At 38.2% G+C, this 23,109-nt stretch overlaps 1 protein-coding gene across 12 annotated transcripts in view; it reads right to left on the bottom strand.

Moving 5' to 3' along the window:
- Positions 1-23,109, bottom strand: part of ZNF462 (zinc finger protein 462) — a 130,965-nt gene that overhangs the window by 78,166 nt on the left and 29,690 nt on the right. For 11 of the 12 annotated variants that reach the window (XR_001518130.2, XR_001518133.2, XR_003043844.1 and 8 more), the window contains exon 2: positions 452-701. Coding sequence is in view for 8 of the 12 variants with exons in the window: in XM_015599808.2 (XP_015455294.1) it covers positions 452-671 (220 nt within the window). In the remaining 4 variants the exon portion in view is untranslated. Of the gene's footprint in view, positions 1-451; positions 702-16,691; positions 16,805-23,109 lie in introns of all 12 variants that reach the window. The other variant, XM_015599816.2, reaches the window with a different exon arrangement.

Genomic DNA, 23,109 nt, shown 5'->3' with positions numbered 1-23,109 from the left:
GAAATTTAATCGTGCAAATCAATTTTTCTTTTCAATTATTCTTCATTAATAAACATCACACTCAAAAGGCCTAAGAGCTCAAGATGAGGCCCTGAAGAATATTAACGAAGCACTAACAAATGTAAACATATTACTTTTCATGGGAGAACACGCAGTGTTCTCATCTTTTAGGTACAATATCCTTCTCATCTCCATTAATGTGCCACATAGCTATAAAAGTACAACTGTTCGAGAGATTACCTTGTTTCCCAAATTGAAAGGAAACTAAGAGACAGAAGGAAGCTGAGAGGACAATAACTGAGGATACTCAAGAAGAGAAACATTGATGCCCAAACCACAAAAATGGCTTAAAAGAGCAAGAAACTCTGTAGAAGCCACGCATATCAAGAACCATGGCCACAGGCTCAAAACAGATGAGAGCAATGGCATATATCAGTTAGCATAGATTTACCTGACAAATCCTCAGCAATCACAAATTCATCCTTTATAGAAGAAAACTCCACCTCGGTCTGATTACCGGCATTCATGGACCCGGATCGTGGCTCATTAGCATTGTCTTCAGCAACGTCCGTTGGCTGCAGAAATGCCGTGTGGACATCCTGAATGTGCGCCTTAAGATCTTCATAAGATGGGGCTCTGAAGTCACAGCCATCACACTGAAGCACCTCCATGATCTGGGTCTACCCTCTCACATTAGGAACCTGTGCCAGAAGTCAGAACAAAACATTGTAAGGAATGCACTAAACGTGGACCCCAAGCTGATGAGGCTTGAAGACCATTAATGGAAAAATTCCGATATTGGCAGATTTCTCTTACTGAACTCTACCAGCTGGAATACTGGCCAAAGGCGGGCAGTCAGACATAATGGGAATGATGTCCTTGACTTCATAACTTCAAAGAAGGAAAAAAGAAAACCAGATAAACTTTTTCTTGCTTGATATAAATATATCTTCTGATGCCATTTGTCAAGAAAACCCTCAATACTTCCAAAGTTTTAGTAGTTTCTGAATTTCTTGACTGAATTAAAATTTCTTGGCAAGTAAATACTGACTTTGGTTCTGGCTTGGACCCATCTTCTTTTTGAACTAGAACCTTCTCAGAAGTAAAAAAGGATGTTCACACTGAAGAAAGGACAAATTTCAATCTTTATTCACTTTTAATATTATAACACTGATGTTTTGTCACTAAATGGTGAAATAGTATTGAATCTCAGAATGGTGATAAAGCTTTTATTATTTTAATCAATAATTTTAAGAAATAAAATTTAAAAAATAATTTTTTTATTTTAATTGAATATCTTAACTGATATTGGGATACACTTCTTTCCTCCCTTCCACAAACACATGAGTTTTTTTTTTTTTTTATGAGCTAAATGGTTATTTGCTTTTTACTACCTACCAATTATAACCTAACAGCTTCTCCAATCTAATTAGGTCATAAAATATCTCATGAGATTCTCAAACAACCAACTTCAGATGACAATCTGGTTTCTTGTTTAAAGTTGCACCTTGGTACCTCAATTTACATTGAGGCAACAGAAACTCATGGTTTGGAAGAGGGGCTTCTAAGTCATGCTTTTATCTTTTCCCACTGCTCTCCTTTATAAATGTGAAGTACATATTTGGACACAAAAAGTTATGAACCTAATGTAAAAAAATACTTGCCCAGCTACCTTCATTCTGCTATTTACTGTAAATATATGTATATATATATAACTGCACATTAATTCAGTGGAGAGTTTCACCATTAAGAAGTTAAAAATGTATTCGAAGGTGTAGTCCTTCCTATCTTAATATATATCCTGAGTTGAGATACCCAGTTATTACCTTAATGAAGTGAGTTATTTCACTGAGCTCACCGCAAACTCTACTGAGTCATTGTAATCTAGAACCAGATGGCCAAGAACTAAGGCTGTAGCCAAATCTTTCTATACTTTTATCGTATAGCAACTTTCTCTTCTTTCATTGTAAAAGATAAATTATTCCTGTAGGAGAACAAAGTCTAGTAATATGTCAATGGAGCAAAAGAAGCCATTGCAGGAGGATTTTCTATGAAAGAATGCTCCTGCTGATAGCCTGCTAAAATAACTTCTGGCAAGTCCAGCTCTGGACCGACTGAGCTTGCAGGGTGAGACGCAGATATTTACCTCCTCTTCTTTCACCCAGCAATTTATCCTTTTTCAATAAACACTGAACTGTGCACCAGAGTCTTTTCAGCTAACTAAGCCTCAATATTCCAGATACACAAGCTTTTATGTCTAAGCACCAACCCAAATTGTGTGGAAGAGGTTGCTATCAGCTCTGGATCAAATTACAGCAGTCACTGAGGCCCCACCCCACGTCTCCTTTCGCACAGTCCATTAGACCTGAAAACAAATTTTTCCATGGTGCAGACGACTCCTGCATTTAGAACACTTCACAGAAAAAAAGCAGATCATCCAGTGTGCACGTCCCATCCCCCAAGCTTAGTCCTTTCATCTCAGCCAAACAAGCCACAGCTCTGCTGAATGTGTTTATCACACTTTCAAGAGATATGAGCTCCTGCGTCACTGAAGCTCTAAGACTCACTAAGCTGCCCTAGTCCTCTGAGCTTAGGAGCAGCCATTTTAGCTCAGAGCTTCTCCTCCGTGCACAACATGGCTTCTCTGGGCTCTTGCAGGCTGACAACCAGACGTGAACGGTGGAAGGGCAGGCTGGGCTCCTCCTATGCCCTTCTCTTCCCAACAAAGAATGAACTGTTTTCATTCCTTTCTGAAAAGCTGCACCTTTCTCTTGCTCAAATGTCATGCATCAAGATCTCCAAAGGTTCTTTTATCCCATGATTGATATGCTTGTCCGTTAGTCCCAGCAGAGCACTGGCTACTGCAGGACGCTCCTGGGCCAGACCCTGTTCTACAGCAGGGTTTGGGGGCGGGGTGGGGGGAACCTCCAGAATGCCTTGGCTTCTTGGGAGTCGTCCTTCCACACACAGAAGACATACCATCCGACTCTGCTTGCCAGATTCCAAAGTCTAATGACCTTTGTTAATCACCAGCCAGTCTGTCTGCATCAGCAGACCCTGCCAACAGACACACCCTTCAACACAAAGGCTGTAGCTATTCCTTTTAAAAGAGGTTCTCTGAAAGCTCCATTGTGTGGCCCAGAGGAAAACAAAATCTCTTCCCTTCGAAACTTCAAGCCTTTAGAAATAAACGCAACAAAAGCCTTTCTGCTGCGTGTCTTTTGGAAAGTTTGAGCCTGGTTTCACAGTATCCACGAAAATTATGGATCTGCACAAGGAAAGCAGGGCACCTTCAGCATTAAGTCACCTACCCCGAGATGAAATTTATCTCTCTATACAGTTCTCTGATACTTGGGTGTCTTCTGAAGCTGTTATCAAGGATTCTAACTTCGCTGGATGCAAACACAAACCAACAGTCTCCTTGTTCTGCTACAAAGGAGATTAAAGGGTTATGAGATCAGAATAAAAAAAAAAAAAAGCCACTGATTTGGAAAAAGAAGAGATGATGAAAGTGATTTCCTAATGGGTTCTAGCTTTAATGTTGTTACAGCCTCTACCTCAAAAATAGCTCAGAGCCTTATAAGAGGTTAATCTCCTGGCTGCTGAGAGAACCAGCCTCAGGTACGGCCGAATGGCCTTCAATCTGATGTCTGCACCAAGTCCTGAAATGAGGATGTCGCCTCCTTTGAAAGCCATTTTGTCTTTGTGTACACATTTCTCCTGAAGACGCTGACAAGAAGAAAACAGAAATTGCCAGCATGGCCTAAACAATCAAAGAAACAGAAACTTGACGTGTTTATGAGACTGAGGATGTACTCCTGTGCGAGAAACGAGATGAGAGAAGAAGAGAATAGCGAGGGGGAGGCGACAAACGCTGGGCCTGAGGACGACCCCACCATCAACCACAGTATGTTTTTGCAGCAGATGGTAATCCTCTGAGAAACCAACAACGAGGACAAAGATGAGAAATAAGCTTTGCATAATTGACTGCTTCATCAACCTAGAAGGAGCAGCAACCTTAAAGAGCTAAACCAGACTGATCTGCTACAAAACTATGATTTAAAGTCAAAAGCCGTGATCTCATATCTACTTACTTCATTTAAAATTTCTGTAATAATGAGATTAGCAATATTTTTTTTCCTCACTGACCCAATCAGCAAAATCAAAAGCAGAAGAAGAAGCTTCTGAACTAACTAAAGAGAAATGCTATTTCAAAAGGTCATGAGATGAATTTACAAATCAAATAAGCAGCCCCCCCACCCCAATCTCTTACCCCCAGTGCATTAGTTCCATCCGGTGACTAGACTCTTAAACACCACTCATGATGATGACGTCTGCTAGATGAATATGGATTCTTTCTCAAATAACCTAGTCCCCCATGCGATCAGTCCTCCTACATGAAACCCCTAGCCCAGGGGTTCCCAATCCCCAGCCACAGACTGGTACCGATCCGTGGTCTGTTAGGAACTGGGCCAGTGAGTGGCGGGGGAGAGAGTGAAGCTTCATCTGCATTTGCAGCGCTGGCATCACCGCCTCAGCTCCACCTCAGATCATCGGGCATTAGATTCTCATAGGAGCGCTGGTTCCTGGTGCCAAAAAGGTTGGGGAATGCTGTCCTAGACCATTCTAATTATTCATTACTCTTCAGTGCTACTTATTATCACTTGTTCGTTTGTTCGATTTACATTAATCGTTTGGAGATTTCAAAATTTGGGGTTTTGCTGGGAAACCCAAATCCAATTTTCCATATTTGACAAACTCTTGAAGTCATATTTAAAGAAAATCCAAAGATTTTGTTAATGATTTGGAATATACACATGAGGATGGGGAAAGGGAGGTTATGGACATAGGCTGCTCTTTCTCCCTCTTAAAAACACCACTTTTAATTTATACCATTTGCCCATACGCTTTCTATGCTCAGAATTCCAGAGATCCAAGATGCCTCTGTTTTCCTCCTGTGAAGGTGAAAGGAGACAATCCACAGCCTCATGGCGAGTCCTTCCAATTCACTGCCCAGAAGTAACTGGAGACAGGGGAGGCACCCTTGACATTTCACAGGGTTCTCCCAATCCTGCCACCATCCACCCTTGCCTGGGTCAGCTTGGCGAGCCCTGCTCTTTAAGCCTGCATGGCCCAGGAGCATAAACATGGTCTTCAAGTCAAAATCCCAACTGTCTCCAGGAAGAGTCCAACTTAAACACGCAGGCCTTGCCTGGATCTAACCTGTTCTCCGACTCAAGGACTCTGGCAGACCAGAAGTAAAGCCGTGAAGCACCCCAGCCACCAGGACTCAGCAGCAACTAATTATAACCTTCAAAGCCTTTGAGAAACAGAACCAGAAACACCATCAGGTGCTTTTCCTCTGTCCACTCCAGAAACCTAGTTTCATTTATGAGACACTGAACTCCCCAGTTCTCCTGAATCGCAACTCTAATAAAAGGCTTTAGTTAGCACCTGTTGTTTGTGCTTTTCTTATTTTCCTTTCTTACGAGTGGAAAAACCAATTATCCAAGGACAGGTAGTGGAATGTGTAAACTTTGGAATAGTTCAGCTAGGAAAATAGAAAAATCAGGAGCCTAAGGATTATTCTACAAATATATTTGTATATCATAAACTGTTGATATGATGAGGTTAATGTTTCATGAGCCCAAGGACCATAGTTTGGGAGGAATTTTCATGCTTAGGATGAAAAACAGGGCAGATGGGGGGATCACTAATTAATCCACTTGTGAATGTTGGGTTGCTATCCTTAGCAACACGGGCTGTTCTATATCATTACTTATCATTTACTCTTGTTATGGTCAAAGTGGGAATTCCAATAATTTAAAAATCATTGAAAGAATCTTTCCAAACAGGACCAGACTGAGAAATAAAAGAAAAATCTCTTTTCAGTAACACATATATATTACTGAAAAAGAGAGAGACTATATTTGAGAGATTATAAACATACATACATACATATATATATACTATACATGTAAAACTATATATATAGAACAATATGCATATAATTCATTTTTTAAATTTAATTTGAATTCAGATATGAGCATGTACACTCCAAATGAATAGGGAATCTGTTAGGAAAAAGTCAGTCCCCTTCTGAATTCAAGTACAAATGACATATGTACTATTTTTATGTTATAATTTAAAAAATAAAATAAAATAAACTAGCAAAATAAACCAACAAAGAACTTCCAACAACCAGCTACCTCCATCAGTCCCACAGCATTTGGTACTACTATAGATCCTGGCTCATCATGTGGTAGTGTCTTCAAATGTCCTATCAAATGTTTATACTGTTTGCTACATGATCTAAGCAGTTCTGTGTACTCTTGGCAATTCACCACACTAATGAAAGGTTTAACATATCAGGGAGGATAAATAATTAAGGAATTCAGAAGGGAGACACAGCTGTTCTTCAAAACCAAATTTTCGGAAGAGAAAGAATTAATTTGCAATCGCATATGTAACCCCCAAGATGAGACTGAATTTAAATAGTAGCAGAGGAATACCATGAGACCTTGAATCTTGCCAATGCATATGGCCTCTGTTCTATGTGGTCGGCCTGGTCCATCTGTGGAACCTTGTATATAAGCACAAAGTCTGAAGCAGGCAATCTGCAGATTAATAACCCAGTCACCTTCTAGCCAAGAATGCTAGTCTTCAGGTTATCTCGTTTTAGCTTTGTTTTCCTGCATAAAGTTTTCAAGTATTACAGAGTAAGCTGGAGTAGTATTTTATAACAGATACCTTGGGATCATCATTAAAACGAGATGAGCATCTAGGGATGTAATCTAAATGACTGAAAAATTGTCAGGTATGTGAATAAGAAGTGATTCGGCTGAGTGACCAGTTATGAAAGCAGGTAGTGAGTGTCTAATACAGAAAGAGATAGTACATACCTTCTGGAGAATTCATGCATTCCTTTGCAATGATATAAGGCTAATTGAGGCCAACAGACCAATAGGCAGTCTGCCAGCTGCCCTGTCCTTAGAAAAGGAAGCATGTGATTTGAACAAGGAGATAAAAGAGGAGAGAAGGGACTAGAAAAGAAAGGGAGGAAGCAGGGTGGTATCTCGGTAGCTTCAGACTTCATTGTCTGTAAAGGGGAATCTATGGTTCACTAGATAACTGTAATTCTGAGAAGTGTCCTGACAATATTCGCCTTGAGAAACAAAACAAAACAAAACACCTCCTCATTCTAAAATTCTCAAAAAGCAACAATGACAAATGAGATCCCAGCTCATCTCGTTCTTTCGAATGACTGAAAACCATTCTAGGTGTTGAATGAATTCTCTGAAATGTCATGGTCCCATCAGGAAGTTCCTTGGAAACTTTGAAGCCATTCTTGCCCTAGCACTTAGAACCAGAGATAAGTGATCTCTCTCCTCTGGGCCAAACCTCACCTAAACAGCAGAGACAGAAAATCACGGTGTTCTTTTATACACTCTTCAGAACGCTGGCTAGGTTTCCACAGACTTTTCACACTACAAGAACTCTCATTATAAAAATTGTAAAATTAAAGGGAAGTTGCAGATATGCTGCTGGGTCTTCATTACAGAACTGATTACGACGCAAAGTAAGCAGAAGCTGCAGTCAAAGTCATCTCGCAATGAAAGACCAAACTGTGCCTTGAGTACCTCCTCTGTGGATTTTAAAGCTTGACTGATCTCAGGCCCTGGGCATGTCTTCATGGCCATAACTGTTGTGGCACAGAAGGTCTCGCCAACCACACAAGGTCTAAATTCTACAGTTTCAGTGAACAAATCTGGAAACTATTTTAAAAACTTACCTTGCTCCTAATTACCATTCAGAGAGAGAGAGAGAGAGAGACCCCAAAATGATGTATGGTTGACTTGTGGAGAGTATAAGAAAGTTTTGCTAGAAGAACGTCTTTTATTTGGGGAAAAGCCCACAAAAATCCCAATTTAATTCCTCTGAGATGTGCTCATCACCTTGTGCTCTTGGTTTGCTCAGAAAATTCAGACAAGTCACTTCTATGAGATGAGACCGACTTGTCCCAAGTCTGTCTCTATCAGTGGCACACAAGGTCCTGATCCAAGCAAACAATGACCTTTCCAGTCTAATTTTTAAATATCTGACAAAACTGATTACACATGCCTGGCACCTGGGTCTGTCTGTCTGTCCCTCTCCAAACCCTGGTTCCTGATTTAACTACCCTGTCAAGATAAAGCTCTAAGCAGACTGCTCTCTGGAAAGGTAACTAATGGCTGGGCTTGTGTGGATCATGAACACTTTCAAGTCTTCCAACCCAAGGAGAACATGATTTTCTTTTTTCTCCTTTTGGCCTCCATCTATAACAGAAGCCATTAGAAGGCTGTCCTTACTCCTTATTAAACTAACTAACTGGCCCATTCAGATCTATTCGTTTTCCCACCCATTTCAACAAATTAATAGAATCTTATAAGAGGAAAAACACACTATAGTATGTGTTTATATATGGAATGGCAGATATCCCAAAATTAGGAAATTAAAAAAAAAAAAATAGCTAAGAAATTTCTTTCTCTTTCACAACCCCCAATCTTCTTTCAGCAAGTAAGTTTAATCCTAAAAATCACTGCACCCCAAGTGATTTTCTACGCAGTAAGTTAAGACATTTGTCTGTCAACACAACAATAGAATTTATCATGATGTGAAAACAGTAGAGTGCTCAGCTACTCGGCCAAGCCCACACTCCATAAATCCTTAATGATAAATCTCGCTTTTGCCCAACAAACTTAGGTTTTTCAGCTTATTTGTTATTGGGCTGTTCTTAAAAAAAAAAAAAAAAAAAAGACAAGGATACAGAAATGCCTATCTAGCAAATGAAAGAATTTGTTCCCAGCAGGTGCGATGACTCTGCCTGCCATTTTCACCTTGAGCAAGTCTTTTAAAGGCTTTACTTGGATCATTTTGCTAAATGAAGAGATTAGACTATGACGGTCAACCTTTTTGCACAAAGGGCGTGTTTTACAAGATTTCCTTCTCATATTTTGAGAGATATTTTTGACTTAATTCATTCCCTTACTTTTTTATTGTTATTCAGAGACAAATGCTGTTTTATATGGCTGACTTCTCATCATTCAAGCCTGGGCTCAAAGGTTCCATCCTCCAAGGGTTTTTCCCTAACAACTCCACCTAACATCCGCCTACCTGCCCCACTCCCATGAAATCCAGTCCCCTATGTGCAACCCTGACCATGCTTACTTTCTTTCTATCATCCTATGCGCCTTTATTTCCATCACTGTTGACATGATACCTACTTGTTTGTGGTCTGTCTCCCTCTGCTAGAACATAAGCATGCTGAGAGCAGATCTATGCCTGTATATTTACATTGGTATCTTTCACGTTGGGGACACATCACACAACAGGTACTCAGCAAATGTACTGAATGAATGAAGAAATGAATGAATGAGTCAGAGGTTCTGAATTACATGGTTCTAATTGAACATAAAAAGATTGGTCTTGAGAATTAGATTCTTCTACTAATTCTATGTTATCATAGAGCAGTTTTACACGCTCTCCTTCCCCAGCCTAGGGGTATCTGGCAAGATCTGGAGACATTTTTTGGTTCTCAAAACTGAAGGAGGGTGCTACTGGCATCTAGTGGGTGGATGTCGGGGATTCTGCCAAAGGTTCTACAATGCACAGGACAACCCTGACAACAAAGAGTGATCTGGTCTACAATGTCAATAATGCAGAGGATGGAAATTCTGCCACAAGTAGTCTATAGGCATTTTCAGTCTTTGTATATAACCCACCCGCCCTTCTAAGCCTTTCATGGGGTCCTAGCTAGATGATCAGCAGTTCTCTCTCAGCTAAAAAATTTTGTGACTCTATGTTTCTAAGTGATTTTCATAGCCTTCATATCATATGATATCACAAGTTTTTAGTTTTATTTTTCTGATTTGGGTATTTTACTAAAAACTTTTCAAGAAAAACCCAAGATTAATGCATATTGACTGGTCCACTTTTTTTAGTGATAAAGTCTTTGAACCATTAATGATCCTGCGGGATTTGTGGGTAAGGAGTCAATGTCATTAAAAATGACCAAGTTCTACACTTAGCATGTGGTCTCCATCTAAAATTTCTGTGAAAAAAATGATGCACATTTTCTTCTGTACAACATGTAAAATGATCTTCTCTCAAAATCACTCTTCAAAGATGAGTAATGTGTTCCTTTTGGTTCTTATATCCCTAGCAGCCAGCACAGGTCAGGCTCTGAAGAAATTTGTGGTATGAATGAGTATATGTGTACCTGCTTTCCAGGAGAAAATTAACCAGTCGTACCGACTCGAACTAAACATTTAGGAATTCCAGAGAACCTCCATGACTAGAAAAACAAAACAAAATTTAGTGCTTTGTGACACTCCCTTCACTCCAACGAGTGAAGCTCATGAAGCCACAAGACTGATGAGTTGATTACCGGGACACTAGGAATTCTAAGACCCCATTTGTCCTTGATATTTGAGTAAGTGGCCATCTTCCTTTTCCTTGTCATCACCCATGGGGAAGGTGCTCTGGCTGCAGCATCCCATTCACATAATTATAACTCTGCTAAGCTATTCTGAACTGATGTGACACTTGGAATCATCACCTGGGTCTACACTTAAGACTATTTGGTTGCCTTCCCTCCACAAAAAAATCCCTCCTAATTCTTGTTTTCAAGGATTCCAGAAAGCCTGAAAAACAATTCTCCCCCATAGCTCAACCCCGTATAAACATTTTCAGTGGAGGGCAGTATAACGAAACTAGGCAGGAACAGTGTTTTCTCTACTATGCTTCCTTCAAAAGTACTGAAATATATATTCCTTGTGCCTCCCTTAAATCAAATACAAGAATTCATTCTAAAAGTCTATTATCTATAGGCTCATAGTGCCCGTTAGAGAGTAGATATTAAAGACCATGTAGTTCAACCTGGTCCAATATCTTCATTTTCCAGATAATGACACTGAGGTCTTGGGAAAAATAACCTGCCCAAGCCTTCTGTAACATAAACTCTTTGAAGCCAGGAAAAAAAAAAAAAAAAACTTTTGCATTCCATAATTTAAGAATGGAAATCAGCAGTAAAGACACTCTATAAATGTTATTCAGTTCATTAACAGCTGTTCAAATTTAAAGTCCATGCCTCATATATTCTCACTAACACTAGTCTTTCTTCACTGGGGAGGGCAGATTCCAGAATAACCCCCAGTGTCTGCTCTAAATTCAACACTCAGGAGAGCAACTGCAAAGGTACAAAATCCATCGTCTGCAGTTTGATTGTTCAAAGATCTCTTTAGGCATGCAAGCAGTGTGCTCATACTTTGGAAAGACATTTGGAAGACTGAAAGTTGCTGACAAAGGTATACACAGAAGAACAAGAGCTATAACACTGAATTATCTTTCTTTAGAATCCAACCTCATGGAATCAGAACAAGGTTATGTAGTAGCTTTATGCCTGCCAAATCTACCCCATGAGAAACATCGTCTTGTTTCTTATGGAAAATGTGCACTGCCAACAAAGTCGCTGAAGGGGCTCGCTGAATGAGCCTTAGGGGTATCTGGAAATATCAGGGTCAGTTCATTTAAAATGGAAAGGAGAAGAGCAGTCAGTCCCACAAACGTCTGGCAAGGAAGCCAGACTTCTCATGGCACAGCTAATGAGTGGCTCAGACCAATAATCCCAGAATATTGTTGAAACCGGATTTCATTTCAAATTATATATTGAGTTCTGAAACCAACTTGGAACATTTTACTCCATTTATGAATGTGTGTGTGTGTGTGTGTGTGTGTATTTATCTTTTATTTTTCTATATTCCTAGTAGATATCTATACCCATTTGTTGGATACAGAAAAGCAAAATGTATCAGAAATACGCTTCATAAGCGTCTCTTATAAAACAAACTCTTTTCATAATAAAGAAAATGGCTTAGAAGTCAAGAAGATGCTGAGATCTGCATGTTAGTTCACGTTTTTCCTCCCCATAGAATACTTTTACCTACATTTTGAAGGTCCCAAAATTCCAATCCTTCAAGAGAAAGAAGAGTCCCTAGACTAGCAGCACCGCCCAAGAACCCATTAGAAATGTAAATTCTCACTTTCCACTCCAGACTTAATGAATTAGAAACTCTGGGGGTAAGGCCCAGGAATGTATATTTCAATAAGCCCTCAGGGTGATTCTGATGTCCACTCAAGTTTTAAGATCAAGCTCAAAACTTCCTTCCTGCATGAAATGGTCCCTGAGACCAACAGGGAGTGTTAAGTCCCCTTCTCCCTCACACTGGGCATCCTACTTACAAATGTTGATGGACTGAATGTGATAATAGCTTTAAGAAGTCTTTAAAAAGCCTACAAGGACTAATGTTTACAAATATTTCACTTTTTAGCCATTAAGAGGACAATAATAAGTTGCAAAATCTAGCCTCAAAAGCTAGTAAGAGTGCACTCAAAAAAGACAGTTATTATCTATGAAAGAGTGAATACTGTACAATGCAATGCTGCTACTGATATTCATCTTCCTTAAAAACTTCAGAACAGTTCATAACATGGTGTCCTTGATATTTCTAAAATGGGATGTGGCAATCTACAAAGGAAAGAACTAGAGTATTTTATCCAGACAATACTAAGAGTATGGGTAAATCCTCATGACAGGAGGCTTTCGTGATAATCAAAATCTTATTAGAAAACACCTCCAAACTTGGTGGTTATTTGATTATTGCACTAAATGTACAGAGCAGGGCTAAATCTGCAGTAAGAATCAACATCTGAAAACAGAGATGTGTTTGGAAATCCCTCAAAAGAAGGATATGTGCTTTAAGTTTACCAAGAGACTTTTGGAAAAAAATGGTGGCCAATTGTCTCGAAATGCAAACTAAAGTTTGGCTGAAGGACAAGAGGAAAACATAAACAAAGAAAAGAAAGTTTGGTCACACCACACCAACAGATCAATGGGGCCTTCGAATCAAAAGCAGCACTTAAAACTTAGAATCACGGAGTTTGGAGATAAAATTCATCAACTGTGTCCTGCCCAGGAACCTTACTAACCTTTGTATACTGCTGCAGGGCTACAGAAAAAGACAAACCATCAAGACCCAAACCCAGTTTCTGAAAGCAGAATTAAGGACGTAAGGAGGACATTTAAAGAGCTATTACCTTCATTGTTTGGGAGCTGAGAAAAAAGTTCTGATTTATGTCCCAATCGAAGATAAGAAAGTTAGAAAAAAAATGAACCAAGGGGACAAAAGGATGACAGAAAGAAACAGAGCATGGAAAAGACCAATGAATAATCTATTTTGAAAGAACAGGGCACAGAAGAAAATTATATACAACAATTAGCAGAGATACTAGAGAGATCAAAAGATAAGATGATAAGACATCAGAATAAGATGAAAGGGGAGCTGGCAGTTGAAGAAAGAAACTGACAACAAAAATAATATCATTGCAGAACCAATAAATATATTAAAGTAATAAGAGGTAACATCCACAAACCAAAAACAAAGTTGATGATGTGGAAAACAGTCTTCAAAAAACTGACAAAATGCAGAGGAGAAGGACAAGTAGATGAAAGCAAGTAGAGAAGATGACAGATAAGAAGGTTTGAAAACAGAGATCCAACATGCAGATAAAAGGTATTCTAGAAGTAGACAGCAAAACAAAACAGAGCAAAACAAAATGTGCTCGAATCTGTAATAAATAACTTTGCTGAAATAAAGGAATATCTGATGTTCCAAGAAAAAGGTAACAGAGAATCACCAAAATTGAGAAATCTTGGTAAAGTAATAGAATTTCAAGGATAAACACTGAATACCATAAAATCAAGATATTTAAAAATTAATCGATTACAGGGGAAAAGGTCAGGCAGCCTCTAACTTTTTCACAATAGCATTCAATGATAGAAAGTAGTGAAGGAATGTCTACAGAGACTTAAGAGAGAACATGATCTGAGTATTCAGTTCCCACTAAGTTCACAACCATGTATAAAAGTAATAAAAACGCATTTTCTAATAAGCATCAGGTAATGCAACATTTACTAATTCGTCTTCAAAATTTACTCAGGGATGTAATACATCCGACCAAGAGAAGATTCAAAATCAGGATCTCAAAAATAGGGGATTCAGAGGTAAGCAGAGGATGTGAGCAGTGAACCCACTTACATTTAGAACTAAGACTGAATAATTTATAATAATTTCAAAGTCAAACTATAATCCCTTAAATGTAATAAATACAATAATAAAATATTCCATATAATAATAACAAAATTATATAGAATTGGAAAGAATCTTCGAGCACAATGACAAAAGTAAAGAGGTGGGGTGAAGAGGTATTAGAGGATAAATATGAGTAAGAGAATATTCTCAACTTTCATAGGACATAAATAAATACTTGATATTATTTATTTCTGAAGTTAAAATATCCCCAAATAGAGGTATAAAGCACATTAATGAAAGATTAAAATTTAAATAGTAATAAAAATAGCCTATATAGCTTTTAATTTTTTTTAATCAAAGAAAACACAGACCATGTAGTAAAGATAGAAGGCAAAGGAAAGGGCACAGAAATATGCAAGTGAGTGCAAAAAATTAATTAGAATCAAGTATATATGTTATATCATTAACCCCGTTGCTCCAAGCAGCTCAGGAAGGGGCGTCCTCGAATGTGGGCATTCCAGAGTAAATTCAAAAACAAGCTTTAACTGCATTTTGTTTGCAAGAGACCCACATGTACAAAGTGAAGCAAAGTTTTAAAGTAATAATGTGGTCAAAGATATATATCAAGAATAGTAGAGATCATAATAAGTATTATTGATGGTTAAATTCAGGATAAAGAAGCTTGTAAGTTTATCTTTAATTTTTTTTTATGTTTAAAACTTTTATTAAAAAATTAAGACTAAGAAGCAGAAAATATCCATAGATGTCAAGGAAAATAAATTATAATTTTAGAAATTTAAAGATGAATATTTAATAATATAAAAACGTATAACTCACAATGAAGGTTTATCATATTATGTCTCTTATCACTGTATAAAGAAAAAATGTGGCAACAGATACAAGAAGAAACAGATAAAAGTACTTAATAGATTAAATGGAGAAAGACAACTATGACAACTTAATTCTTAATAGAATTAAGAGACACATTTCAAATTCCATACCCTAGAAACAGAAAACACATTTTCATTTCAAGAAACTATAGGATGCCCATGGAGGTTTATAAGAATCTATAATGCCAGAATTAAGAGATAATAAATTACAAACAAAAAAAGTCCATTATTTCTATTTACAATGCAACAAAACGTGGGGGAAAAAGGAAACAAAACATTCCAAACACTCGGAAATTTTCTTAAATGTTCCATTTCTGGGATAACTGGAAATAAATACTCGACTGCAGAATGTGACTTTTAAAATGTTATGTATATAAAATGTGAAATTTGCTAAAACCTGTACTTACAGGAAATTTCATAGGTCAATGAAAATTAAAAATCAAGAAATAATAATACTTCTTACAAATCAAGAAATACAACTAAATGAATTAAACATCTTACTCAAGTATGAAAAAAAGGAAAAGAAAAAAGTAGATTTAATTTAGAGAAAGTCAGGAATCAAAAGCAAAAGCAATAAAACTAACCAAATAACCACTTATTTTTACAAAATATAATACTATATAAATTTAAATAAAAACTACTATCTGGCCTAATAAGAAAAAAGGGGATGGGAGAGTAAAACATAAATACAGAAAATTAAGGATAAGAGGCAGAAAATATCCACAAATATAAAGGAAAATAAGTTATAAATTAAAAATGACTGTGTATAACTCATATTTGTAAACATAAATGTAATAGATGATTGTCTAGAAACTCATAAGTTACCAAAATTAATCGAAGAAGAAAACCAAGGAGACTAGGAAACAGTCAAAGAGCCAACCTAAACACAAGAGAGTGTTCAAAGAATCAGTAAATTAGAAGCTTTTTACATTGGTCCAAAGCCTAAAGCATAAGAGTTTCATCAATGTATTTCCAGATACATTGTAGTGTAACACAGATACCAAAGCTTACCCCAAAACAGTTCATGATGATGATGATGATGATGATGATGATGATAATAAAAGTAGACCAATGAACTTATAACTATTGAAGCAAAAATTCAAAATCTGGGTGCACACTGAAGGAATATTATTCCATGATCAAGTGAGATTCACTGCAAGATTTTCAACAGATATTCAGTAGTATAGATTTTCAATGCAAGAAAATACAAGAAAATCTATACTCCACTATATTAGGAAAAAATAATAATTTGATAATAATAATAGTCAAAGGAAATAATAATAATTTGATCATTACAGAAGAGGCTGGACATTATTTGATGAAATTTAAAATCCATTTCTAATAAACATGTTTTAGTAAGTTTATATATATATTTTAGTGTTATGCTTAATGATAAAGCATTAGAAAAATTCAAGTCAACAACCAAACAAGGGCTATCACTATTACCTAGCATTGTGGAAATCCTAGCTGATGCATTTGTATTACAAAAAATAAAATAAAGTAAGAGAGATAACAATTGGAAAAGAGATAAAATTTCCAAAATTTCCAAATAAAGTAAAATGCCCAGGTGAACATTTTCACTTTCTACTTAATAATTTAAAATTTTTTCAACAAGACTTTATTACTTTAACTTCTAAAACGACCATCAAGTGATTATCAATGGCTTCATTACCTCAGATTACTAAGAATGTTGGCTCTTCTGCCAATCCTTGCAGGGCATTTGGTCTTGTCCAAAATATCCATGAGTATATTTGGTCTATGCCAAATGGTCCTTGATTTTTGGTCCTGTCAAAAATGTCCACGTTTAGAAAATGTCCTTGTGTTCAAATATCCCAGAACGTTTATTTATGCTTTTGGTTTACATAAAAAATATTATTATTTTTTACTGGTCCAGTGATTGTGTTGTGGCTGTAGTGGCAGTAATAACCCTTCCTGGTGACCGAGGAGGAGGAGCCTAGCTGGTCCTGGCACATGGGGTTAGGTAGACAGGATATTTTGGACAGGACTGAATATCCAGGACCCTTGGTGTGAACCAAAGGTCTACTGTGGACATTCTGGTCAGGACTAAACGTCCAACAGTCTTGTCGACCCTGGCATTCTTTTTTTCCACCCTGTTTGGAACTCTTAAATGACTCCTTAAGTCAATGATCTTAGATGATTGATATCCAGTGATTTTTAGGAACTCCAGGCTTAAGGTCATGAAGATAATTTTTAATTGATTATATCCACATATAATTAAAGAAGTTGTTCCACCCATGCATTTAAAAGTTTTTTTAGTTCTGTGAAAAGAAATTATACAGTCTATCTGTATCATTATGCAGGTGGAGGGAAAATAACGAGAATGAACTTCTGAAATCAAATTACAAAGCTTAATGTGTTGTCTTTCCCTCGTAACTGTTTAGAAAAATTTCAACCTTCAATCTGTCTAAATCAGTATTTCCTCCTGAAACTTCTCTTTGCCTACCCTCAGATTGGTGTCCCTACAAATTCATGATTTCAGTTCCACCTAGTAATCTGATGTTTATCTCTTCCATTCTGTGTCTAATTGAGAAGAGGAAGAGGTTTCCATCTTGTCTACTTTTACCTTCCTCATCCCCACAGGTACCCATCCTTTCCCTCCTCTCTTGCCACAGTGGAAAGCGTGCTCCCACTCCCCACTACCCAAAGCTGGTTTTTCAACTTAAGCTCTTGATCCAATCCTCTCCTGTCTCATTAGGGAGCCCAGCTGATCTGCATTTTCAATTTCGTTCTGACTACTAGCTAAGTCATTCCCATCTTAAATTCCTTCCCATCCAAGAGGAAAACCTACACACACACACACACACACGCACACCCACTTACTCCATGTTCCTCTGGCCCATTGTCTTCCCTGAGGTACAATCAAAGCCACCTAGCGTTGAATCCCAACTCTATGATTTATAAGCTATATGAATCCTTGACAAACTATATAAATTTCCCAAACCTCTTTCCTCATCCACACAAAGACATCTGTATTTCACAGGGTTGTTGTATGGAATAATCTGGATAATGAACATAAAGCATTTGGCACAGTTCCTGGCATATAGGAAGACTAGATTATAATTGCCATTACTACCACTAATCCTCCTTTTTTTACAAACTGCTTTCACGCTCCCAACTTCTTCAGCCCTCTGCATTTGGCTTTTGTAACTACCGTTCTGCTAAAACAAATTCACCATGGTCAGGAACTGTCTCCTTAGGACCAATGAAAGGGCACTTTCTACTCCCTACCTCACTTAACCATTACTTCTCCACCATCGCTCACACTCTCCTTCAAATAACTCTCTCCCCTGGATACTCAGCACCCTCTCCAACCTCATTCCTTCCCCAGCACCACCAATTTGCATCCATCTTTCAGTCTCATTTTAGACTAAGGTTTCTCAATCTTGGCTCCACTGACATTTGGGGCCAGACCATTGTTCGTTGTGGGGGAAGCTGTCCTGGGCACTGGAGGATGTCTAGCAGCATCCCCGGCCTGTACCCACGAGATGCCAGTAGCATCTCTCTCCCCCACCCCCTCTGTCCCTAGTAGGTGCCACCAAGGTGCTTGCACTGGTCTCACTGGAGACACTGAGGGGAAAATCATCCCAAGTTCAAAATCACTCCCTCTAAAAAGCCCTGCCTGGTGCCTCAGGGATGGGTTGAGACCTTTCTAGGCATTTTTGAATCACCCAAGCATTTTTCATACATACCACCTGCCTAAGGGCCCATCTCCCCACACTGATCTGTGAGTTCCTTGAAAGCAGGGACTGTGTGCTGTTCAACCCAGGCCCTGGCCAGGGTCTGAACCTTACATACTCTTCTTCCTCCATTTGGAAATAAGTTTATCGTAAGACATACTTTAATAGAGATTAAACAACTCCATGCACACTAAATATAAACTCTGATTGTAACATGTATCTCTTTAAAAAAAAAAAAAAGTTTCTTAGTATCCAAGAAATAAGGAATCAGGTTGAACTGATGGACTGTATGTGTTTGTGTGAAGGAGTGTGAGGAGTGGGGGGAGCTGCTGAGGATCAGAATTAGAGAAAGGCTTCAGCTTCTGTCCCATATGGCCGTGAGTTAGGGGCCTGGCTTGTGGCTGGCGGCTCTTCTAAGGTAGATCAGCAGGACCCTTCTGCTGGCCTCTTTCCCACTGAATTCTCAAGCACAAGTCATCTCCTTCCCTAATTTCAACACTGTCCTTTCCTAAGACTTCCTAGCTGATTTGGAATGATATATTTCCACCTTCATCCCCCCTTTCTCACATCCTTGTGCATATTTCTATGCTCCTTATAATGTTCCTGCCTCTGGCAATGAAATTTCAAAGAGTGTCCTTACAAAATACTGTTTTCACTCATAAACCAGTACTGCATTCCAGAAGTCTGGTCTATTTGGGAGATGAGAAACGTCAGGATTGAAATGAACTAACTGGTCTACAAAAAGTTTATTTCTTTGCAATTACTCAAAAAAGTAAGTCTTTAAAGACCCACATAGGAAAGTAGAATGAGCCCCACTGATGGCTAAGTTTCACACAGTACAGGCAAAGCTCTCCTGTCACCAAAGCTAAGAACCCAGTTCCTTTGCCTGCATTGCAACACCTGTGCTTTTCCTTAAGGTATTCTTAGGAGAAGCAGTCCTTAACATTTATAGACAGCAAAAAAATAAGGTGTAAATCAAGTCTGTTGCTATTTATATTTAAACGATGATGATGATGATGATGGTGATGATGATGATGATGATATATGTTAGCATGTAAGTATAGGAAAACAATCAGAAGATATATTCCCCAAACAGTGAAATTTTCTCTGGGGGTAGGGTTAAAAAGGACTTTCACTTTCTCTGAATTCTAACTTCCATAGTGTTTGTATATTTTTTATTAGTATGTTGGTTTTACAAGCTGGAAATTATTTTTAAAGTTGAAGTGTTTTTAGAGAAATAGGTAAACAGACTAAATAATCTCCCTTAAAAAAAAATCCCCAGGTCCAACAAGTCAGCCCACATTTTAGGGAATGTGTGGGTGTGTGATCACTTCAGTGTTTAAATACTTAATGTGTCCACACAATACTGCAGCCACATGAACAAAAGCAGCATAGCCAAGACTGACCACAGAACACTAACTGCCTGTTAGCAAATAGACCATCCATCAATGCTTTGCTAGCTCTCTTCATAAACATCAGACAGGAGCAGTTGTGTCCCATATAACAACAGCAGGAACATATATTTGAACACAAACTTTAGTCAATCAGTCGACCCCACCGACTGACCATTCCATCTCATGTTCAGTTTTGCTCCATGAGGCTTTGTGGAGGATAAAGCTCTGTCCTCAAGGGACTGTCCACTTTACCTTATAGCCCAAAACATGTAAAAACATCTTAAATGTCCCCCTAGGAAACAATGGAAGCAATATAATCTATAACTCCTAGAGATATGCGGGATCCCAGTCATGAGCACCTCACCCCATAACTCAGATAAGGTGGGAAATCTGAGGCTCAATGAGGTGAAGTCTGGCTTAGAAGTGTCCTGTCATTGCCAAGGTCCATTTCGTCACACATCTAAATGGGTCAAGAGGAAGTCATTGACCTGGTACTCTCTGCCCTCATTTAAAAGAAAAATCATTTTCAATGGAGACAAAGACACATATATTTATTGATCAGCTACCATGTGCCAACACCGTCCATTTACTGAACATTTGAATGCCTACTAGGTAGCTAGTATGGTTCTGGACATCAAAGAAAAAGAAGAAACGTGAAGGGACAAATGGCAGATACAAAGCATGCTCTTGGCACAAGACTAACAAAAAAAATTAGAGAATGAAGAATTCTAAATACTTTATAATGAAGTGTGGCCTATTATGGTACAGGTTCCAAGTACAAAGATGATTAGGACAGCTGGGAAAGCAAATGACATTGTGGGTCCATGAGTTTGATAACGAATGTTCTTGAAAGCCAGGCAGCAAGCCTGGGTCAGTAGGACTAGCATAGATTTTAGCAAAGAAAGATAATAGCACCTCACTCTAGTAGTTAAGATCTGGCTTAATTGCCTACCAACTGATTTCAGGCAAGATGCAGAACTGCTTCCTCACCTGTATAATGGGACTAAAAAGATCCATCTCACTGGGATTAAATAAGATAACATCTATGGAGTCTCAAATGTCGGATCTTTCCCTCCCTTCCTTCATTAGAGAGTGACAGGGAACTCTTATCATCTTTCATCAGGGGAATGTGATATAATGAAAGCTATGTCCTCTCAAGATTATTTTGGCAACACTATGAAGAACTTCTGGGGGCAGGAGGTGGGGAGAGAGAGTGGTGAGACACAAGCTGCTAAAGCAGCTGCCGAGATGGTTCAGGGATGAGATGAAGTAGGTCTGGGCCAGGAAGATGCACTGGGGGGTAAAGAGGAGGGGGTCGAACCTAAACAATATTTAGAAGGGCGAAACATCAGAAGCTAATTCTGTCTGTGAACTTCATCTAATAACCAGGTCACCACTTTCTAACCCATCAGGAGTAACTAATGAGTTATAGTATAAGCTCAATTTTTTTAAAAAACATGTCAAGAACAGTTAGCTCTTCAGTGATAGATAAAACATACTTTTAACTGCATTTTAAAAAGATCAATGCCATTGAAAGTGCAGAATATCGCCCAAGAACTTTAAGAAGCAACGGTTCTTAGGCTGGAGTACTTTAACCAGATGGTTCTTCACAGATGGGGCATCAACCTAGGATGATGGCATTCTTATATATTTTCTATTCATCTAGATAACAAGGAAATGACCCAGACCAGCACTGCCAGAAAGAAATGTAATACAAGCCACATATGTAATTTACAAGTTTCTAGCAGCCAGAAAAAGGTGTATTTAATTTCAATAAGTCTATTTAGCCAAACATATACAAAAATATTATTTTAACATGTAATCAATATAAACATGTATTAATGATATATTTTACTTTTTTTTTTCCCTACTAAGTTTCAAAATTCAGCATATTTTGGACTTACAGCAACATCTCCATTCTGACATCCGGCACATTTCAAGTGCTCAACAGCTACATGTGGCTCAGGGCTTCTACTACCCTGGGCAGTGCAGACTTAGACAACCTTGAAGGATCCCTTTGAACAAAGTACTTACTCAATAGAGTTTTCACTGGGACTCACCTTGAGGTAGTTACCTACTGCAGCTGAACATCTGGCGTGAGACTTAAAATGCTAATCTAATCACATCTGTTCCCTGGCTTACAGCCCTGCAATAATATCTTTACATTTTCCTTAAGATAAAGACTAACCAGTTAGGGATCCCTCCCATTCAAAAAGGAAAGTCTGTCACATGAAGTTTTATGGATTCTTGAAATAATATCTTGATATCTTATTCCTAGAATAACAGAGATACGACCTTCCTCAAAGCACACTCTACCTGTATTGTCAAGCTGGTCCTTTTCGTAATGCACCAACATCAGAGCTGATCCAGTTGAAAAACACCTTTGGCCAACAAGGACTATTTTGAACTTGGCAGTTGGCCTACCTAGCAGCACCCAGCATGGTAGTTATGAGCATGAGCTTGGGAGCCCGCCTGCCTGAGTTTGAATCCAGTTACTAAATAATCGTCTGATCTTTACTCACCTGCAAAAGGTGGTAAAAAAAAAAAAAGGTAATTCTTATTTCATAGGATTATAGTAAGAATGAAATAAGGTAATACATAAAAATCTTTTGGGCATATGGTCTGTTGCCAATAATTCTTAGGCATTATTTTCATGGACTTCTCCAGTCCTCCAGAAATGCCAGTATCATGTTTCTCAACAACCTCAGAGAAGTTTGTAGGTAACATTGCACAATGAAAAGGGCACAGACGACCTGCATTCACATCACCTTGCTGACACCTAACACTGATGTGAATGCATGCAAATTATTTAACCTGTCTGAGCCTCTGTTTCTTCATAGGCTAAACAGGAACAATAAAATTGCATCCACTGCACAATAATATAGTGAAGATTAAATTAGACAACAAACACAATAGATAATCTGGCCCTAGAAAATAGTGTCTGACTTTTCATGAGTGCCAATAGCATCTTCCTTTCCCTTCTGTCGGAGTGTTTCTT

This window comes from Pteropus alecto, unplaced genomic scaffold (assembly GCF_000325575.1).
Source record: "Pteropus alecto unplaced genomic scaffold, ASM32557v1 scaffold111, whole genome shotgun sequence".
Lineage (NCBI taxonomy): Eukaryota > Metazoa > Chordata > Mammalia > Chiroptera > Pteropodidae > Pteropus > Pteropus alecto.
This window is presented reverse-complemented; position numbering and strand designations above follow the sequence as displayed.